At 35.0% G+C, this 20,204-nt stretch overlaps 1 protein-coding gene across 1 annotated transcript in view; it reads right to left on the bottom strand.

Moving 5' to 3' along the window:
- WDR27 (WD repeat domain 27) overlaps window positions 1-20,204 on the bottom strand; it is a 173,431-nt gene that overhangs the window by 151,515 nt on the left and 1,712 nt on the right. Inside the window, exons 3-15 of the mRNA XM_009329251.1 lie at window positions 18,087-18,211; window positions 17,473-17,586; window positions 15,217-15,268; window positions 13,988-14,058; window positions 12,983-13,097; window positions 11,496-11,628; window positions 8,364-8,467; window positions 7,866-7,933; window positions 6,780-6,913; window positions 5,306-5,382; window positions 3,633-3,711; window positions 2,891-2,962; window positions 1,558-1,661 (exon numbers count right to left, since the gene is read on the bottom strand). Coding sequence (XP_009327526.1) covers window positions 1,558-1,661; window positions 2,891-2,962; window positions 3,633-3,711; window positions 5,306-5,382; window positions 6,780-6,913; window positions 7,866-7,933; window positions 8,364-8,467; window positions 11,496-11,628; window positions 12,983-13,097; window positions 13,988-14,058; window positions 15,217-15,268; window positions 17,473-17,586; window positions 18,087-18,211 — 1,248 coding nt within the window. The remainder of the gene's footprint in view (window positions 1-1,557; window positions 1,662-2,890; window positions 2,963-3,632; window positions 3,712-5,305; window positions 5,383-6,779; window positions 6,914-7,865; window positions 7,934-8,363; window positions 8,468-11,495; window positions 11,629-12,982; window positions 13,098-13,987; window positions 14,059-15,216; window positions 15,269-17,472; window positions 17,587-18,086; window positions 18,212-20,204) is intronic.

Raw genomic sequence — 20,204 nt, 5'->3', positions numbered from 1 at the left:
AGGAGAGATGATTGGTAAGTATATCAGGTGAGTGATGTAAGCTAAGTCACACACACATAATTAACAATATATAACTCTTCTTGTGCATATAGAATGAAGAAAAATAATTTTGCATAGAATTTTGGAGGTTTGTTTAATGGAACGTCATCTCAAATCCTGAAGAAAATTGTTTTCTAACAGAGCAAAAAATCATGACTTGTAACACCTCCAATACTACAAAAGGATGTTTAATACATCTAAGAAGGTTTCCATTAACTCATTAATGCAACTGTACAACCTCTTAAGTTTTACTTAAGTTTTCTATTTAATTTCCTTTCTACTATGTTAAAAGATGCACATAAATATGAATTATTGTGATTCATACTTTACAGGAACCACTTGAAAGATTGTTCCAAGTTGCAAAATTGCAACAGAAAATATTTTGGAAAGCTAGGAACCATCTGGTCAACACAGACTACAACAATAACAGAACACCTCTTTACAAGCTTACAATAATATGATTTTTTTACTCCAAGAAAAAAAATCTCTGCGATTTTCGTTAAACCTTGTTTTGCTAAACTGTGGTTGTTTAAGCCTGTGTGTGCATGTGTGTGTGTGCGACAGACAGAGACAAAGACAGAAACAGAGAAAGATGTTCCTCAGAGTAAGTAAAAGAGGATTTATATTTAAAATGTATTATCGAAACTGTAGCAATGCTTTTCTTTGCTAAAAAAGAACCTTTACTTTTAAGCTTACATAACATTCCCAGAAATAAGCTCTCTGCAACCAATTTCTTTCGGGAGCCATAGAAATAATTTTTTCCCATTCTTTAGGGAACACTTATGGCTGGAATATGTTTTAGAAAAGTTACTGATTGCATCCAATTGCTTTTATTTATTGAAGATGAAAGTTGCTCTTGTCCCCAAAATATTTATAAAGATAAACATTTTTAAACACTTTGAAAATATTGTGGTTTGCAGAGTGTACATTGTGATAATTATATACTTGGTAATACACTTGATTGTTAATCTAAGAAGCGGTTTCTGTACAATAATATTTATACGGATTGGAAATTACTAAACCTGTTACAAGACTCATTTCTCCAAAGCAGTTAAGAAAAATACCCTTCTCTGGATTATATGCAAGAATTCTTTTTTTATATTTTAATATACAAAAACTGAATAATATTTATATAATAGGAGTATTCTGATTCTTTTGAAACAGAACTTCAGCTTTTAATACACCTTAAGGACACTAAGTAAATGTTTCAGAAAATAAGTTCCTTAGTGAAAGAACTTGTTAGACTACTGATTTTCAAGTTGTAGTGGGAAAGTCATAGAATAAGTACAAAAGGCAACAAGACGTAAAGTCAGAGAAAAATTAGAATTCTTTTGCATACATGTTAGCAGCATGGTTTTGCAAGTTAAAAAATTATGATCTAACAGTATATGGTATTGCCAGAAAGTTTTCTGGGAATTTACCTGGTAAATCCATGGCCTTAATAAACCATGTCACACAAATTTTGTTTTTATTTCTGCACACTGCCACAACTGTACATTTTATAAAACCTGTACATACCGGAATACTGAATGCAACATATTGGGGTTGGTTTACAAGTAACAGATATTTCTTTCTCACGTTTGATTGGAGGAGAACTTTCCAAAGGATATTCTTTACTTTTACTTCAAAGAAGGAAAAAAGAGAAAGAGAGGAAAAATATTAAGATATCTAAACCCACTACATTTTCATTTCAGTTATGAAATAAATGTACTTTGGGAGATATTCTAAATGTCATTATATAAATATATCCTGGAAAACTTATGTTAAATCCAAGATAAGAGGCAGAATGAATTTTAAATTGTCATACTTAAATTACTCCTATCACCAACTGTTATGAATTCATGAGATCAAGAATTAACATGGACTTGTGCATAAAATCAAACTTCTTAAGTTGCATACCTATCTAATAAAAGTATTTAAAGAATGCAAACTCTACCTTGTTGTGGCAATAAAAAATATGAAAAATATCTCCATATGTAAAAATAAGAATTACATTGATGATCTATTTAACAAGATACTAAAAAAACCCCACACAAAACCTGAAGTGCTAAGTAGCTTAACCTATCATAAAATAGCGCAAACCAGTTTTGAAATTATCTGAAGTGCTCATCTAAAGGCTCGCCTATGTGTGCAAGGATTACAAAAACTTAGTCTTGAGCTATTAAGCATTTAAGAAACAGTTTTTTAAAAAGAGAAAAATGATGGCATTAATCATTCTTTACTTTTATGTTTGTACTACATAGAACAAAGGCTATATACTACTAAAGAGAAAAAATGTGTGTAATATCCCCATTTAACATACCACACCAATTAACATGAAAGTGCCAGCTCTAAAAAAACATTCATTCTTTGTGTCCACAGTGATGATGAATCCACTGGTCAAATTGTACAGTTATGTATACTCTGATTAAATGCATTAGAGTAAGCTTGTATTAGCTTAAGATAACATGATTTTAGGGGTGAATGAGGCACATGATCTGAAATCACTAAGTCTCACTGTGCCACATTCAGTTATTTTTCTGACTAGAATTGCAGCTTAAGAACATGTTACGACTATGCCTCCAACCATATTTAGCACCTGGTCTGCTTTCTAGCAACAAAAATCTAAGAAAATAGATGTGTCTATTTTCTTTTATATGTAAGACATACTCAAATTTAATTGATAGTCTGGTAATCTGAATCACTTGCTGCAGTCATTTTATAGCAAATTTACAAAGCCTTTTAGTTCCAGTGATACTCCTAACTAAAAAGTTCCAATGAGAGAAGCAGCTACAAACCATATTTCCAATAGAACTGTATTTATCCTCATTTTAATTTGTTCCTCCTCTAATGGAGTTTCTAGATTACCTACCATTTACAACTGGTCTTCCACTTTGATACCTCATTTTTCTTCAGGTTATTATTTGGAGAAAACATGGTCATTCTACAAGAAAGAACACAGACTCTTCTATATGAAACATTAAATGTTGCATGAGAGAAATAATTTATTTCAAACAAAAACCAATCCTACTTCCTTCTTATTACTTATGTCTACTAGTAATGTCAGTAGGTAAGATAATGTACACATTGATGGCAAGATAACTTTCTAATGATCTAATGCTTGAGTTTGCAACTAAGTTTTGTGTTCTGTGAGTTATTTGTTGGATAATGCATTCTGAAGGTCAAAATCCATTCATATAAAGTTCTCAGACTTTCTTTCTGCAAGCTGAAGAAACAAGAAGAGTTTAATCATATGAAAGAGACAGGATGCCTAATATAGATTTTGAAAGGAAGTTGAACACTGACCAGAAGCTGTGAAAATTTGGTTTTACAACATATTTTTAATTTTTTTTATTTCTTTCTGCAAGCTGAAGAAACAAGAAGAGTTTAATCATATGAAAGAGACAGGATGCCTAATATAGATTTTGAAAGGATGTTGAACTGACCAGAAGCTGTGAAAATTTAGTTTTACAACATATTTTTATTTTTTTTTATAACATCATATCTGTTTTTGACAGGTGATTAATTTCACAGTCATGAGACTACATGGCTCTATTATGTGATGAAATAACACACACCAATAAAACAGACAAAATAGTAATGTATCTACTCACTGTGGTGCTGCTGTATAACCCGATGACTTAATTTTATTATGGAAAACCAATGGCTGATCTTTCACCATGCTTTTCACTCCTATAGCAAAATAATTTAATTCTCATTAAAATGTTTTTTTGACATATTTTTACAGTTAAGGTAGATATTTAGTTAAGTTAGCACAGTAGAAATATTTGATGTCGCCTTATGTTACAAAACACATTTATGACCAACCACTCTAAAATAACAATTATTGAGAAAAGGAAAGAAATATGAAGTGTTACGCTGCATAACAACCCTCTTCCAACAATATCAATGAGTAGAAACTTCTTTAAACTTTGAATTAACAAGAATATTGTTCTGAGGAACTTTTCTCATCATTCATTCACAAATGTGTTTTGTAGTTGCCTATTTTATGCTTAGACTTCATATGTACTAACTATAATATATTCACACCTTATATTTGGAATGTGGAATGTATCTAAAGATCATTAATAAACTGGCTGGTGGCTACACATAAATGTTTGGGGGTTTACGTGGCTTAAGTCATTAATAATGTCTGCATTCACACTGCTCTACTAAGAAGCCTGAAGGGCAGCCTCCAGCCCAAAACTATATATGAGCATTTCATATCAGCAGAAACAACCTAATTAAATAAATGGTGTAAAGGGGGAAATCTTGTTGGTATTCCCAGGGAAAAACTTCAGGTGCACTGGAAGTAATCTTGTGGGCACATTTACCTACGCTGAGGATAGAAGCTCCTTCAACTCCCACCAGCTATCCTTTCTCCTTATGTAGCAATGAGGCAGAAACAGGTCCTTCCTGGGAAGCTCCCAGTACCACTTGCCATAAGACACTATAGGATTTCCTTACAGCACCCAATCTAGCTGAGTATGAGGTGTCAACAAGGGTAGTACAGGCATCAGTGCTGGGTTTCCAAAGCACCCTGGAACTCTAGCTAAAACACTGTAGATGCTTTCTTGGAATATCATATAACACTAAAGATATAACCTTTGACGTTCTAACAGGTCCAACAAGGACCATCAATACAGTAAAAATAGATTATTTCTACATGTCTACAGCTACCAGTATTTTTATATCTTTCCTAAAGAAAAAGTGATGATGAAAAAATTATCTTGTAGGCATTTTTTGGACTTTGCTTTACTGTTGCTAAACAAAGAAACTACAAGTGCTTCAACAGCAACTGGAAGTCAGACCTTTTTTTTTTAAACAGTAGGGCATTGAGGCAAAAATTAACTTCCTAAACTTGCAGCTATTGACAAAACACTATTGAGGACAATAAAATTAACGAAACAGGTAACCAAAGTTGAGAAAGAAATGACAAGTTATACAGAAAAATATATTGCATGCTATGGAAAAAGAAAGACCTATGAAAAAAGTAAACAGTCTACACTCTTTAACTCTTTTAAAATCCACAAAAAGTTCTCAGAGAATTGTTTTTAAAAGAAGAAAAATAACATATTACCATCATTTTCACTACAAACACATATGTAGGATATGAAATACTACTAAAAGTATAAAATTTTTCCTACTAAAACAAAAATATCATGCAATATATACTTAAAACAGAAATCAATATATTGATTGTATTAGGTACCAGCCAGTTGTGAGTCAGTTACTGTTATTAAAAATGTAACTTTATTAATTCATTTCAAGGTTGGTTTATACTCACCAAGTGTTCTACTAGAAGGTTCTTTCATGTTTTTCTTTAAACCTTTACACAATGGAGAATTTGTCAATAAAGAACACCTAAGTTATAAAACCAAGCACAAAAATCAATCAATGCAATGGACAAAAGTATCAGATTAGGAAAAGGTGTCAAAACTTCTTTTTAGCTGTTTGTCTGCATGGCTGTATGTATATGTGTGATACCAGTGAGATTTTCATAAATACAAATCAGGCAGAGTGGATTAGTTATCAGCTCAGATACCCAGCAGCACAGACAAGCCTTGGCCCTGACTGGATTCACAGATCATTGCATTTACATGATAAATCCCATTTCTGTGAATATTAACTGATGATTTTATTATAAGCACTGAAATCTGCACTTCAGTGTATATTGTAGGGGTTTTTTATTGTCTTCAAGATGTCAGTGTTTTCCTGGAAATCTTTTAACAGGCACATGAAGGACAAGAAAATAGTAGTCAGCATGGATTCACCAAGGGGAAGTCATGCTCGATCCACTTGATAAACTTCTATGATAAAATGACTGGCTTGGTAGATGAGGGGAGAGCAGTGGATATTGTCTACTTTGAATTCAGTAAAGCTTTCCACACTGTCTCCCATAAGATCCTCACAGAGAAGCTGATGAAGTATGGGCTGGATGAGCACACAGTGAGGTGCACAGAAAACCAGCTGAACAGCTAGGCCCAGACAATGATGATCAGTGGCACAAAGACTAGTTGAAGGCCAGCAACTAGTGGAATACCCCAGGCACCAATACTGGGTCAAATTCCATTCAACATCTGCATTAATAACCTGGATGAAGGAGCAGAGCATACCTTCACCATGTTTGGTGATGACACAAAACTGAGAGGAGTGTCTGATGCACCAGAAGGTTGTGCTGCCATCCAGACATCCACAGGCTGGAGAAATGGGCTGACAGAAACCTCATGAAGTTCAACAAAGGGAAGTGCAAAGTCCTGCACCTGGGGAGGAACAACCCTATGCACCAGTATATGGCTGTAAAGAAGACAGAGCCAGGCTGTGTGCCCGGTTCCCAGTGAAATTTTTTTTTCAGGCAAAAACTGAAATACGGGAGGCTCCGTCTGAACACCAGAAAACACTTTTTTACTGTGAGGGTGACTGAGCACTGGCACATGTTGCCCAGAGAGGTTGTGGTGTCTCCCTCCTTGGAGATATTCAAAAGCCATTTGGACATGGTGCTGGGCAACTGGGTCTAGGTGCCCCTGCTTGAGCAGGGGAGTTGGACAAAGTGAGCTCCAAAGGTGCATTACAACCTCAACCATTCTGTGATTCTGTGATTTTTCCCACTCAGTACAACTAAAGCATGACAGGAAAACAAGAAAAATAAAACCACGTCAACAAATAGCACTGTACAAAACCATCTGATGCACTTCAGTGTCAGGAAAACAAATGCATAATCCAACTCAGGGGAAAAAAAAACATTTAAAATTATTCTGTACCTGGCAATAACCGATAGACTGTTCTCATTTCCACATAGGAGAAAATCACTCTGCTGAGTTCTCACCAATGCAGCAAGGTTAACTTCCAATACAGCAGTCATATCTTCAAACATTGAGGTGATCAAGCATAAAACCTGCAGCAATTATACCATAAAATAACACTCCATTTACTTCATAATTTAAGTTCCAACACTGAAGCACGTATAAAGGAAAATGAAATCACTGTGTCGTTTATGAAAATTAGTCAAAAATATCTATGGGTTTAGTCTTGCAGAGCATTAAACAGTAAAAAGTAGCTAATGCTGTCCTTCAGAAATATGCTTATGTTGCTTAAATATGTGTCTTAACAGACTTGCATACCTAACAGTCACAGAAATTCCAATACCTTCTACAATAGAGATATTTCTGCAGTAAGAGTTGTGAGAAAAGAAGCACACATGGAAGAAAGATTGGTTTCAGAGACATGCTGAGAACATGCTAAGAACTGAATTTAAAGCAAAATCCTTCTTTAAAACAAAACACTGCTATATTAAATATGTAGAAAGGCCTAGATTCAGCTCAGTTCTGTAGGAAAACTGTAACATCAAAAATGGAATATGCAAACTAGAATGCCTTTCATTGCCTTAAAAGCACTTTTAGTGACTTTCCACAGAAATTTTCTCACAACTCAAATAGTTTTCACAGATTTCTTGGAAGGATTTACAAGCAGTTCATCCTAACATTTGTTTGAGAAACAAGGTGTAACAATGCTTGCATCTTTTTTCCCCAAAAAGATTGCCTCTGCTCCCCTAATAGCTGTTCTTGACATTCAAGGTACGTACCGAACGCTACAAAAAACAATTCACCTTTTTGCTTATTAATCACTTTGGACAGCATACAAACTGTGAAAGCTTTAAAACTACACAGCTATTTAAAATAATAGATTCCATAAAGAAGAATCAACCCTCTCCAGAGAAACTAATGTGTAATTCATATCAAGAAAAACAAATGTGTACCTTAATCTGCAAATAAAATTAATAATTAATATTTTTTGAAAATAACTGGAAATGTAAACATTTGTTAAATCAGTGCTTACTGTATACCCACCTTTCCGTTAACTGTCTTCCTGGTTAATGCACACGATCCGGCAAACCGAATGCTGAGGTCACTATAATCTTTACCAAAAAGAACATAGTGCTATAAAATTGTATTTGCATTTCAAAAGAAAAAACTATCAACAAGACAGGGAAAAAAAAAATTACTCATACTAATTTGACACCACCATAATCCACTGTCTTCAGTGTATATCCTTCTAGCTTACCCCCACATTGTAAATTAGGAGTAGAATAATATTCCTTGTATTTGACACTCATAAACTGCAAAATCGGATAAAAATTCATTGCTAGCCACTAGAGAAATCTAGTGCTGACACAACTTCTGAGACAAGGCATCAATGCCAGAAAAATATACAAAAATTAATTAGAAAAACCATTTTTTAAAAAAACACTTTCTACTGTAGTCTGCTATTTCACAAACTAATATTTATATCAGATAACAAAGAAAAGCAGTCACATTATGATGTAGTCAGATATTTTATAACTATACCTTTGTAAGCTAAAGAAGCTTCTAATTCAAAGTTTGCCAGATTAATTATTAACAAACCAGTAGAGCTTCCTATCCAAAAATAGCTGGTATTCAGGGCAGAATATCTATTAAAAAAAGGAGAAAAAATTGTCTGAGTATGATAAAGAAGCTATTCTTACTACCATACAAGACACAGCAATTGGGTTTTTTTAATACTTGTTACGGAATTCCTGTACAACAACGTAATAAACAACACCAAAAAAATATTTTAAATTTACAGGATTTTTTAAAATCTGTAGCTCAAAATAAAAAGTTTCAATCAAAATTGGTGAAGTTTTGAAAACTAGGAACAGAACATAATCCTTGATTTTATGTAAGTGCTCATGGCAAGTCTAAAACAGCATAGGAAGTACTTTTCTTCAAAAATGACTGTGGTTTGTAATAGTTGGGAGATGCTGTAAAAGCACTGTATTCACAAAGAGTAAATTCAAAGAAAGAGGCAAATGCGTATATGTTCTTACTTTTACCACCTGTAATATGAACACACAAAAAGCAGTGAAATTCTAAGGTGTGTTTGTACATAGTTAAAGTACAAGAGAAAAACCAGCACAAACTAAGGGGGAAAAAAAACAGGCAGGCCTGGAATATGTGTCTCAGTCTGTTCTTAGTGGCAATAGTATTGCAGTTGGGTAATGAAATCCAGACTTCGTAAACACCACAGAGCAGACCAAGTGGTTACAATTTCAGTCAACACCCTCACAGAAGAAAAATGTTATCAATCATAAGATGATTATAACAAAATAACAGTTGTCATTCTCAAAAACTAAAAATGTTTTGATGCCACAGTAAATAAAAATTGGCATCAACATTTTAATAATTTTTCCAAATAAGAGTGAGTAGAATTACCGGTTTGATTTGTAAAGTCAGACCACAAGTGTTGAAGTAAGGGTATGGAAAAATATAAAGCTGAAACTTGGCATGAAAAGAGTCACCGCAGTGGTTTAATACTTTTTTTATAAAAAAAACCCAAACAAACCAGAAACAGTCAAATACTTTAAAAAGCAGACTGGGAAAGACAGTTTCAATTCTGGTTTGTGATACTTTTATGAGCTCTGTATAGTTTTATTTGTGGTTTGCACTACTTTCATGTACAGCAGTAACAGACTGATTTAATTTGTGAATTCTTTGAATTATTTATAAAGAAGTGGCACTATCAAGTTATTATGAACAGTGATATCAAGTGATATATACAGGAAGTTGATCTCATGCCCACTTTACAATAATAAAATGCCATCCACTGTGATGAAATTACTCAACTTCAAAAAGCTTAGGGCAGTATGAGACCCATCATTTTTTGCACATCAGTGTTGCAAAAATGTTTCATTTTTGCATTTCATTGCAGGCAGGAAAAGTGGTAAATCAGGGATTGGTCAGTTGTTCAGACAAATCTGAACGACCTGCTAAAACCAACACAGTAATTTAAAAATTAAACAGAAAAATATTTATAAATACAAAACTCTAAAACCAAAAGATAATGGAACTGGATTAATAGCAAGAATTTAATGGTCATGGTTGTTTATAAGCAGAACAAAACCTCCAACTGTGATGCGATAGCTGAAAGGGTAAATAGTCCTTAGATGTACAATGCCAGGCAGTATCAGATGAGTATTGGAAAGTGATGTTATCTCAATTCAGAAAATTATTTCAATTAACCTATTATTGTGGATCCATTTCAGGCAACCATGTCCAAAAAGGGCATTGAAAAAGAAATGAGATTGAATTTCAGAAAAAGTTCAAAAACAAATGTTAAAAATGTTACAGAATACATGCCTTATACAAGGTGCAAACTATTTTATCCAGAAGCGTAGAGGGAACTTAATAGTAGCTGGCTCTAGACTATCAGAATAAAAAACATACTAAGAGCCAATAACTACATGAAAAGAGGGTAATTCAGATTAGAAGTAAAATGGAATGAGTCAGTTGCTGGAACAACTTAACTAGAGACATGGTGAATTCTTCATCACTGGAAAACTAGGCATCTTTAAAGATGTGCTGTAGTTCAAATCAAACCTATAGTTTTGATGAAGACAAAGTTTTGATGATTTGAAAGTGGCATTATACAAGCAATAAGACTAACTGACTGCAATAATTCATCTTCTGGCCTTAGAGTTCTAACGTTCCATTAAAGTATGTCTGAGATGTACATCTTAAAAATCACCACTTCCTTCCTCTCAGTGCTAGTCCTTCTGAAAATGTAGGCATCATGAAAATAACTGTTTGTTAATAATTACTTCAATTTGACATAAAGACAAATAAGATGATCCAGGACTGCTCAGTATTTTTCTTCTCTGTTTATAAAAAATTTGTTTATATATCTAACCAGAGGATTAATCAGCTTTACCTGTACAACCCACCACAGGGCAAAGGGTGGAACAAGTGTTTCCTAAAACATGATGTGGCTGAGAAATTTATCCAAATGACAATTATAAATAACAACAAAAACAAATTGTTCTGTAAGACAGTTCTTGTGGCAGTATCCTGAACAGATCCCCCGGTGTCTGATAATATGGTTAAACTTCTTTTCAGGAAAGAAATGCAATATAAGGATTATTTTAGGTCTCTCTCCTCTACCTGGCCAACCAATTCCATGGGAAGGAGTGAAAACATCACGCTTTGAAATGTCTGTCTCTCTGAGAGAAGTTGGGCTAGAACAGGTTATGTAGTTCAAAAGTTATTTAAATTTGGAAGGTAAACTGACACAGGCACACAGTGACTGCATCAGACTTATTTCCTTAGGAAAGCAAACTAAAAATAAATTCCGCTTTTTAATTGTAATTGGCTTCTGAATTATTTTTTTAACTGATCTTCCCTGATCAACTGGTATCAATAGGCACTAAAATGGATATTCCCAATGCCGTTTTTACAAAATTATTTTTCAGACTAGAAATCAGTTTTAACTTTGTATCACTTTGTGTATATTATCTGCCTAAGAGTAAGCCACCAAAACTTGCAGATCACTAAATATGTTCTCTGATTTTTCCCATTGCATTTTTAAGAAAATAGTAAGCTGCAGTGAAAATAATCCAAGAACCAATAGGAACTCCTAGGAATAGATTCCCAGCTAAATCCTTGGTGGTATTTTAAACAACTTACGTGTTTTCTTCATTCTGGAAACATACTAAAAAGTCACAGTGTTCAATTAAGAGGATAGGCAATGATGTTTCCACTGATCCTTCTGGTCTCATGTTGTTTGTTTTGCAAAGTTTGGAAGTATTTTGCCCTTCACCTAAGAAAGACAATCAACAGTACTAGCTATCAAAAAACAATGAAATAAGGGAAACAGACAGGATTTAAGAGGGAATTAGAAGTAGCAAAGTAGCTAAGTGAACTAAGACAACACACAAGAAGTTTCTATTTTAAAAGATTAATATATCCTAAGATCCAGCCCTCTTGAAATATCTTTCCTCATTATTATGCTATTTTTAGTACTGTCTTATTTCAAATACCTAGAGATAAAATCCAAAGAGCCTACTTAAGGACTGAAAAGGATTTGGCACAATTTAGGTGTGTTCATCTCAAAAAGTGACACTGAAAGCCATATTCCAACAACCCTTAAATACTCTGGGTACCTTTCCACTTAGCCTGAAAATTCCCTTGACACTAAATTTACAACATAATCTGAAAACAAGATGGAAAGCCACCTCAGTTTCATCTTCCCAAGGAGTCTCCAATCGGTTATGAATGTGCAGTTCACACCTAGGAGCTACTAGCACCGAATTCAGCATTAGGCACAGACACGACATCACTCTTTTTCAAACATCCAAAGATGAAAGTGACATCCATATATTTTAAATAATAACAAGAAATGTAGCAGTCTTTCTCATTAGGTTAGGACCTTAGAATTATTGAAGCTGGACCACTAGGCAGTTAAGAATACAACAGTCACTGAAGCCAGAAGAAGAGCAAGCAAGGGAAACCAGATCTCCCTTTCCCTAAAGAAAGCTCCCTCTTGCTTGCCTTTAGGAGGACCTCAACTCATTTCAGCTAGTGTGCAGGTAGTCTGAATGCCTCATTTGGGAACATGGAATCACCTTGCTGAGGTTACCAGTGCAGTCTTTAAAGACTTATAAGTAGTCTGTGTTATACCACTAGAAATACCACAGCCAGAGAAATATCGTATCATGGAGGCACTGGTATGGATTAAAATTAAAAAAAAAAAAAAAAAAAAGATTCCTAGAAGCTTCAAAGGTAACTGAGAAATCGTACTCCACTTAGACAATGGATGAATTTTTAGGCACTGATTCTGTTCTCACTGAAGCCTGAATTCAATAAAATTCAAATGAATTCAATAAAAAACAAATACTTAATAGTTCACATCATGCAATGTTTTATAAGCAGATACATTGGCCAAGAGTTTATTACAGACACATATGCATAATTCTTTCCAGATATGTCAAATAATTCTTTCCAGATATGCAAATACCCAACTTCATATCAGCTTCAGTAAGAATTCCATGCCACAGTCTGAGACTCATAACTCTATCACTTATAATAAATTATCATGGTATAAAAAGCACACACTCAGTAGCCAATAACAACTAGAATATACCATAAACAGCATTCTAGAAGCACTGTGATACCTATTTCTTTTCCAGATTTCCACACTTTATTACAGAATTTCTCTTGCTTTTTCTTTAAGTTGATATGTGCCATGCAACGGTAATTATGATCACTGATTAAACTGAAGATCCAAAGCTGCAAGAAAAAGAAAAAGCAATTGCAATAACATTTTGACACTAAACATAAAGCTTACATGAATACAAACTAAAGATCCAATATTTAAAACTGTTGATGTAACTAATGAATTTTTGTATCTGGAATCTCACCTTGGACCAGAAATTGGATTATATGCATTTCCAAGATTATCAAAGGATATATTCAATATTAGCAAAAGCAGCCATTATCAATTTGAACTGCACATCTAACTCCCACATTTATGTCTGAAAAAAACTCCTCATAGACTATTTCCCACATCTAAAAATCACAGGTAACCTGCATGTAATTGCTCACTGTGTCACGTACATGAATTTCATTTATACCTTTCTCTTTTTAGGCACCATTATAGTTAAATCTTTAATTTTCTTCACAATTCACTGAACGGCAACACTGAAGGAAAACAGCTGGAAAATCTCATGTAAATATATTCTTAACATTAAATTAAAGAGGAGGTAAAATGCATATTCACATTTATCACATTTTGATTAGAATTCCAACATGCTGAAATCATAGTCTCTGCCATTTATTGTCATGTGTTTCATTCCTTGGCCAAAATAGGAGAAACCTATTTTTCACCTTTTTTCTTTCAAAAACAGATATATTTATAGCATCTCAGTGTATTCATCTTATATAATCACTGATTGTGTACTTAAAAACTTTCCTGGTTTTCAGGAAAAAGTTTCCATTTTGGAATAGAGGTCTTATATACCATATATGGTTTACGCTCAAAGCATTGAATTATGCTTACTAAAATAACTGTTGTAACAGTTCAAAACATGTATGCAGATTGTGAATTTTTTTATAGATAGATACATTAATAATAGTTGACTGTTTTGACATAGAAACTAAGTTTAATGGGTAATTCTTACCTGTCCCTCAGCACATCCAGTGATAATCTGTTTATTTTCTTCATCAATTAGCAGACTTAGCAAAGGAAATGCTGCTTCAAAACAGATAAAATTATTTCCACAGTAGACACAAATCAGATATTTAATTAAAACACATGATTCAAAATTGAATCCTCCTATTCATAAAGATGGGTGAAAAAAACCCTTATTGCAATTCTTACGGTTGCACAATGCTTTGTGTGCCTTAGCCTTCGTGTTGCTAAGGGCTTTCCATTTGCAGGTCTGTGGCCTGCCTTTCACCCACACTGCCGTGGCAGTGGTTTTCTGCAGCCTTTCACCCAACCTGCTGCGGCATGGTTTTCAGAACCCCTTTTTTTCCCTTGTTGTTTTCCCAAGTAGTTTTCCCTTGTTGTTCCCATGCTGTTATTCTCATGGCCTTGCAAATCCTGATATTGCACTTAAGGCAGGTTTTCGAGGGAAGCAATTGCCACGGGCAGCCAGGGAGGAATCACCCCTTCTTCCTCTCCTTTCCTACCATGTGGTCTTAGCTTCTAGTTCATATGAAGTCATTCAATAATATGCATACATGAAGCTTAACAACCAATCTCCATGCAGCTCGTGCCCCCAAAGCGTGCTCCAATCACCACTAACAGCACCACAAGCAGGAGCAACCGACAGGGAGTTTGAGCAGGTCCTGTTGACAATTATATGGTTCCTGTAGGAAAACTGCTATTGGAGAAGGGGTCCCTGCTGCACCGGAGACAGCGCTTGCCCTCCTCTTCTCTCCTTTTGCTCTCATCTTTCCACAAAAGTAGCTTTCACCCTTAAAGTCAATATATGTCATCAGCTACAGACACTGCTAATAAATCTACATACGGTATACTTAAAGTATTTCCTTCCATGTCATATACAAAACTTGAAAGAAAACAAGTACATAGTACTCAGACAGTGGAACTGTATCTACAAAACAAGAGAGCTTCATCTGCATATCTCAGTAAATGGCAAGTTGCACACACACCCTGTACAAAAAGAGCTGTTTATGAAAGAACACTAAAACTATCTACCCAGAAGTACACTTTAAAGGGAAATATATTTACTACCAGCTTTAAAGGATAATATGTTTACTACTACCTAGTCTACTAGAACTATTTTCACTAAATCAACTAAATACTTCTATAATAATTCTATATTATTGTTTAAAGAGAGGATTTTTTTGCTATGAAAAAGTATATATAAAAAAGAAAACTTACCCGTTAATACTCCTGACTGATACATTAACTGGCTGGTAGAATAGTCCCACACCTATAGGAAAAAAAAATAAAGATAGGCACCTACTTAGATCTTTAAGGAAAACACAAACTTCAATGGCCATCATGTGGTTAAAACAGAGAAATGCAGCCATTGAAAGTGATGCAATATGGTTAAGGATTTTTTTCAGCATTTTTTCCTAACTACATAGGGCTTTGTTTAATTGATAAGTATCCATAGTGAAAAAGGTGAAACTCACCTGGTATGGATACACAAAGTACTTAGAAACACTTATTATTATCTTTGCTTAGGTTGATCTCTTAGTGACTTAAGCTAAATTAATGTAAAGACATACTTGAACTGGTTCTAGATTTCACACAGGGAGCTTGCATAATTTCAAAATTTTCATATTGGGCTCTGGGATAAGAGGCCATTATTAATAATAATGATACTTATTATGATCTATAGACCCACATACAAGTCAAATTTCATTATTGACATGACTGTTTCTAAATTATGTATTCTATGCTTAATAGTTGATTAAGAAAGCTAAACAAAACCAAATTTTTCCTCTCATGTTGCTACTTTTTACTGAAAGAGTAGTTAAACATTGGAACAGGCTGCCCAGGGAAGTGGTTGAGTCACCATCCCTGGAAGTATTTAAAAGGCGGGTAGATGAGGCGCTTAGGGACATGGTTTAGTGGGCATGGTGTTGTTGGGTTGATGGTTGGACTCGATGATCTTGGAGGTCTCTTCCAACCTTTAATGATTCTATGATTCTATGAGCCTTCCTCTCCACAAATACTTCCACTACATTTATCGTAGCTATCACAGCTGGGATTGAAAAAATCACAGCCAGACAGTCCCTGCTTTCTAAACATGGCTGTGAGCCTTGTTTAGCTCCCAAGTTTTTCTCTTTGTTCATGTTTCATTTCTCTCTGAATATAAACATCATTCTTCTGAAAAGCTGTTTCCAAAGGTCGTGTCACAAATTTATCTGAAGAGATTCTCACCTGTTTCATCACTTCTTTAGCTAAGTAAAAGGGCTAGGGGAGCATAAGGTTTTGGACACTGCAAGTCCTGCAATCACAGGAGCCAACTATCATAGACTCCAGCATGGCTGCCCTCAGAGAATTACCCCTGATCTGCAGAATCAGGCAGAGAAAATAAAACTTGAAGACTTACTAAATTATTTGAGAGACTTGCAAAATATTTTCATTTGATTGTCATTTTAGTCCCAACATTTATCAAGGTTAAAAAAAAAACCAAAAACTTATTCATTAGGATTTTGTATAATTTATCAAGTCTTCATTAAATTAATATGAAGAAGCATATAGATCTTTTCTTTCAGTCATTTTTACCTTGATTTAGTGCCTTCGATCAACATAAACAAAATAAGAAACAATCAATCAGAAAGTCAGAATTATTATTATTTCCTAAAATTCCAATTCAATCTTTGCCTTTTTTTGTCCAAGACCAGGACAAAAATCAAAATCACATTTTCTCCAGAACAGTTAGTTACATAAAAAATAAATTTAGGAAAAAAAAAAAAAAAACAAAACAATCAACCTTTGATATAGCAACCTTTAACTTTACTTTAGCTTGTAGAAGCAAATGTTGGGCTATGTTTAGAATCATACAGAGGACAATCAGTAGTAGACTAAACTGTATCTAATCAAGGTACCCACCCCAGTATCTCCTGGAAGATACACCTGGGTTCACTCAGGCTTTTTGTTTCCCCTTACTGTCTGAGTTGTCTTCAGTTGTCATCATGTACAGCAGCAGCAATCCATGGTGTCATCATATAAAATGTTGTCTGGCAAAAAATCCTACCAGCATGCAGTAGCCCAGCCATCGCATGCAATAACCCAAAACAATATTCCCGAAAGGGAAAATTCCAGTGAATGTCAGCAGACTCAAAGTTAAATGCTTTCATTCAGTTCAGCATACTGAAACACTTCAGTTACAGCCAAACTGGTCAAAATATTTTATTTCCATTTGCCAGATTATAATAATCACCAAAGGTAACACTTCTCTGTAGAAAGTTTTGGATATACAAACCCTGCATTGTTCTTTTAAAAAGAGCAATTAATTTTTACAATAATTTCCCAAGCAACTCTAAGAACAATGTCCCGATCTCTATAAAGTCAAAGATGTTTTTTGCTTAATCTTCAGAAAATATTTAAAGGGAAAAAAAGACTACTTCACATATTCACTAAATTATATTTTTTAAAAGTGCAGGTCTACAATTTCCTTGCCTTAAAGGTTCTGTCTTCTGACACTGATATAAGCATACTTTTCTCCCATGTGCAAAATTCAGCAGCAGTCACTGGAGCTAGGTGGCCATCCAATTCAGCTAGTATAGCTTCGTTCTGTGATTAGTCAAGTCAAAATAAAAACAGATTAAATTTCAAACTAAAAATTACAATTAGTTAAATGTTTTAATAATTAATAACTGTTGCTAAAAATTGTCAAAATAAAATTTAAAATCAATTTAGTTTGGATTAAAAATATTAATTAAATAAGATTTTTCTTATTGAAACTGCAGCCCTGTATATCATCCTGCTGGCAAAACCACTACAGATTACATTTGTTTCTTCAGAATGAATGATACAGGAGTAAGTTTTCAGATGTCCTCAGAGTGTTTTCTTCTTCTAAGTTATTGAGATATTGTTTCACTTCAACTTTTTTAATCTAGTCTTCTATCTGGTATATGATGCATTATCAAGCATTAGTTCATACTTATTTTCATCTATATGATAAAAATTAATGCTTTTGCTTAATTATTCTGACATTTCTGTATCATGATTTTATTTGAAAGTGATTAAGTTAAAGAATACCAGCACCATGGCTACAAAGAATTGTATCTCACCTTTGCACTTAACATGTAGATCCGATTTCCAGCACATACTGCCACTTGTTGATCATCCGGACTAAATCTTACATGAAGCACCATTCCCAAAAGAGTTCCTATAACAATTCCTCGAGGTGTTAACCCTGCAGCAATTTTATTGTTATTGAAACTCAATGAAATATAAAACTCTGGTGCAGTGAGATTCTTAGAAACTTTGCACAGCAGTTATCTAACCACAGAGCTACCCCAGTTTCTGTCAGGAAGAGGTACAGAACAACCCACAGTTTAATTGTTCCAGGCTATTGGAAAGCAAAGCACAGAACTATGCACCAGCAGGATTCCTCCATCTGCCTTGTTGCCTAGACATGATCTGGAACTCTTTGAGGTACTAATAATAAGTCTGCCCATCAAATCGTGCTTCCATCAAAGACTGCCAGGGACAGGATTTTTGGAGTAGGGTGATGTGCCGAAGGAACCCAGTAGTGCCACGTTCATTTTGGAGGCAAGAAATCCTGGCTGAAGCCCAGCAAAACAGGGGTTTGAAAAATGCTTCTTCCAGGAGAATATCCCAGCCCCTCAGCCATCAAGCAAGGGGGACTTCCCCTCTCTTGGTTTTACTTCTTCTGTGGGAAAGGGCTGAAAGAGGAAGTACACCACTGAATATCATTACAGAGTCAGATGACAAGACAAGCTTTGAGAACAGGCTCCTGTTTCATCCCTCTCTTCACGACTTCATTCTGGTCATCTCACTGGTTCAAGCAGGCTGGTTTCTGCAGATCCCTATTTTACGATGCTACCTTTAACTATATGAGGAGATTTTGGACATCTCATTAAATTTTAGGATTTCACAGGCAATAAATTAACTAGGACACAGGCACAACAACTATAGGTGTCCTTTTCTAGGTTTTATCCTAGATGCTGTGGAGTGTTTCTATAATTGATTAACCTGTCAAGATCTACCAGGATGGAGAGATGGATCACACAAAGAACTCCTTAACTACCTTGATATAGTTGATAAGCATATGGTCAGAGAAAACATGCCAACACCGTGCAGAGCACATTTTGGGGAGAGAAACACTATACAGCATCTGCTGAAGAGCCTGTGGATAGAGACAAAAAGAGAAAGAAGAAAATCGAGCAGCAGAGAACCTGGCTCTCAGATGTCTTTGTATTCAAACTACACATACTCTTTATGTGTCTGCTACTGTCTATTCCTAACTTCCTTTTTTTGTTTCCTCCAAATTCATAGCCCCATTTTATGCCCACTCCTTGAAGCATTCTTTGATTCTCTATGTTACTCTTACATGGATTAAAATGTAATAATGACATTTATTATAAAAGCACTTAAAATGTTTGCTTCTCTTTACAACATTAATTTTCATAATATGTAGATTTGCAAATTCAGCGTGGAGTAGAACAAAAGAGGCAACTCCCACACATTAAATCATAGGCAAATCTCTAACTACAGGTAACAAAGAGGAAACTTTTAATAGGTTGGACAATGCCATGCGATTCTCAATAGTGACACCAAAGGGGGACTGCAATACCTCTCAGTTATCATGCCATAACAATATATTTTGGACAGAGTGCCATTGGGACCCCAGTGAGTCATGACTCTGGGGGTCTTGCTCCCTTTCTTTCTCTTGCATTATTTCTCTACTTTCCAGCTGATTTAAGCTTGAAGAGGAGTTTAGCACTGCTCCCTAGAATCTAACTCCATTGATTGAGGCTGCAACCCAAGATGGTGGTCAGGATACCAGAACTTCTCTGCTTTCTTTGTGTTATGTCATCATAACTCTCTTTCACTCTTGCACTCTCCTCCCAAATCAGAGACTTGCATTGCTCCCACACACACATGACAACAGTGTTCAGACAGAGGCAGGAGAGGCAGGACCCAACAAAGCAGGATGTAAAACGCTAGTTCTGCAGATATTCCAGAAAAGGTAGCATTTAGCTATTTTGGCCTTGCATGCTTAGTTATGCAGTGCAGCTACGATTAAAAATTTTGCAGTCCCTTTCATTCCACAGTGGTAGAACTTAACGGCCTTTGCAGTGCTTCTTGCGTTTCCCCTGAGGTTGCCAGCACTCGCCTATTCCCGCGCAGCACCTTGGCCAGCTCCCGGGGCCGCCCCGGCA

The sequence above is a fragment of the Pygoscelis adeliae genome, unplaced genomic scaffold (assembly GCF_000699105.1).
Source record: "Pygoscelis adeliae isolate BGI_AS28 unplaced genomic scaffold, ASM69910v1 Scaffold77, whole genome shotgun sequence".
Taxonomy (NCBI): Eukaryota; Metazoa; Chordata; class Aves; order Sphenisciformes; family Spheniscidae; genus Pygoscelis; species Pygoscelis adeliae.
This window is presented reverse-complemented; position numbering and strand designations above follow the sequence as displayed.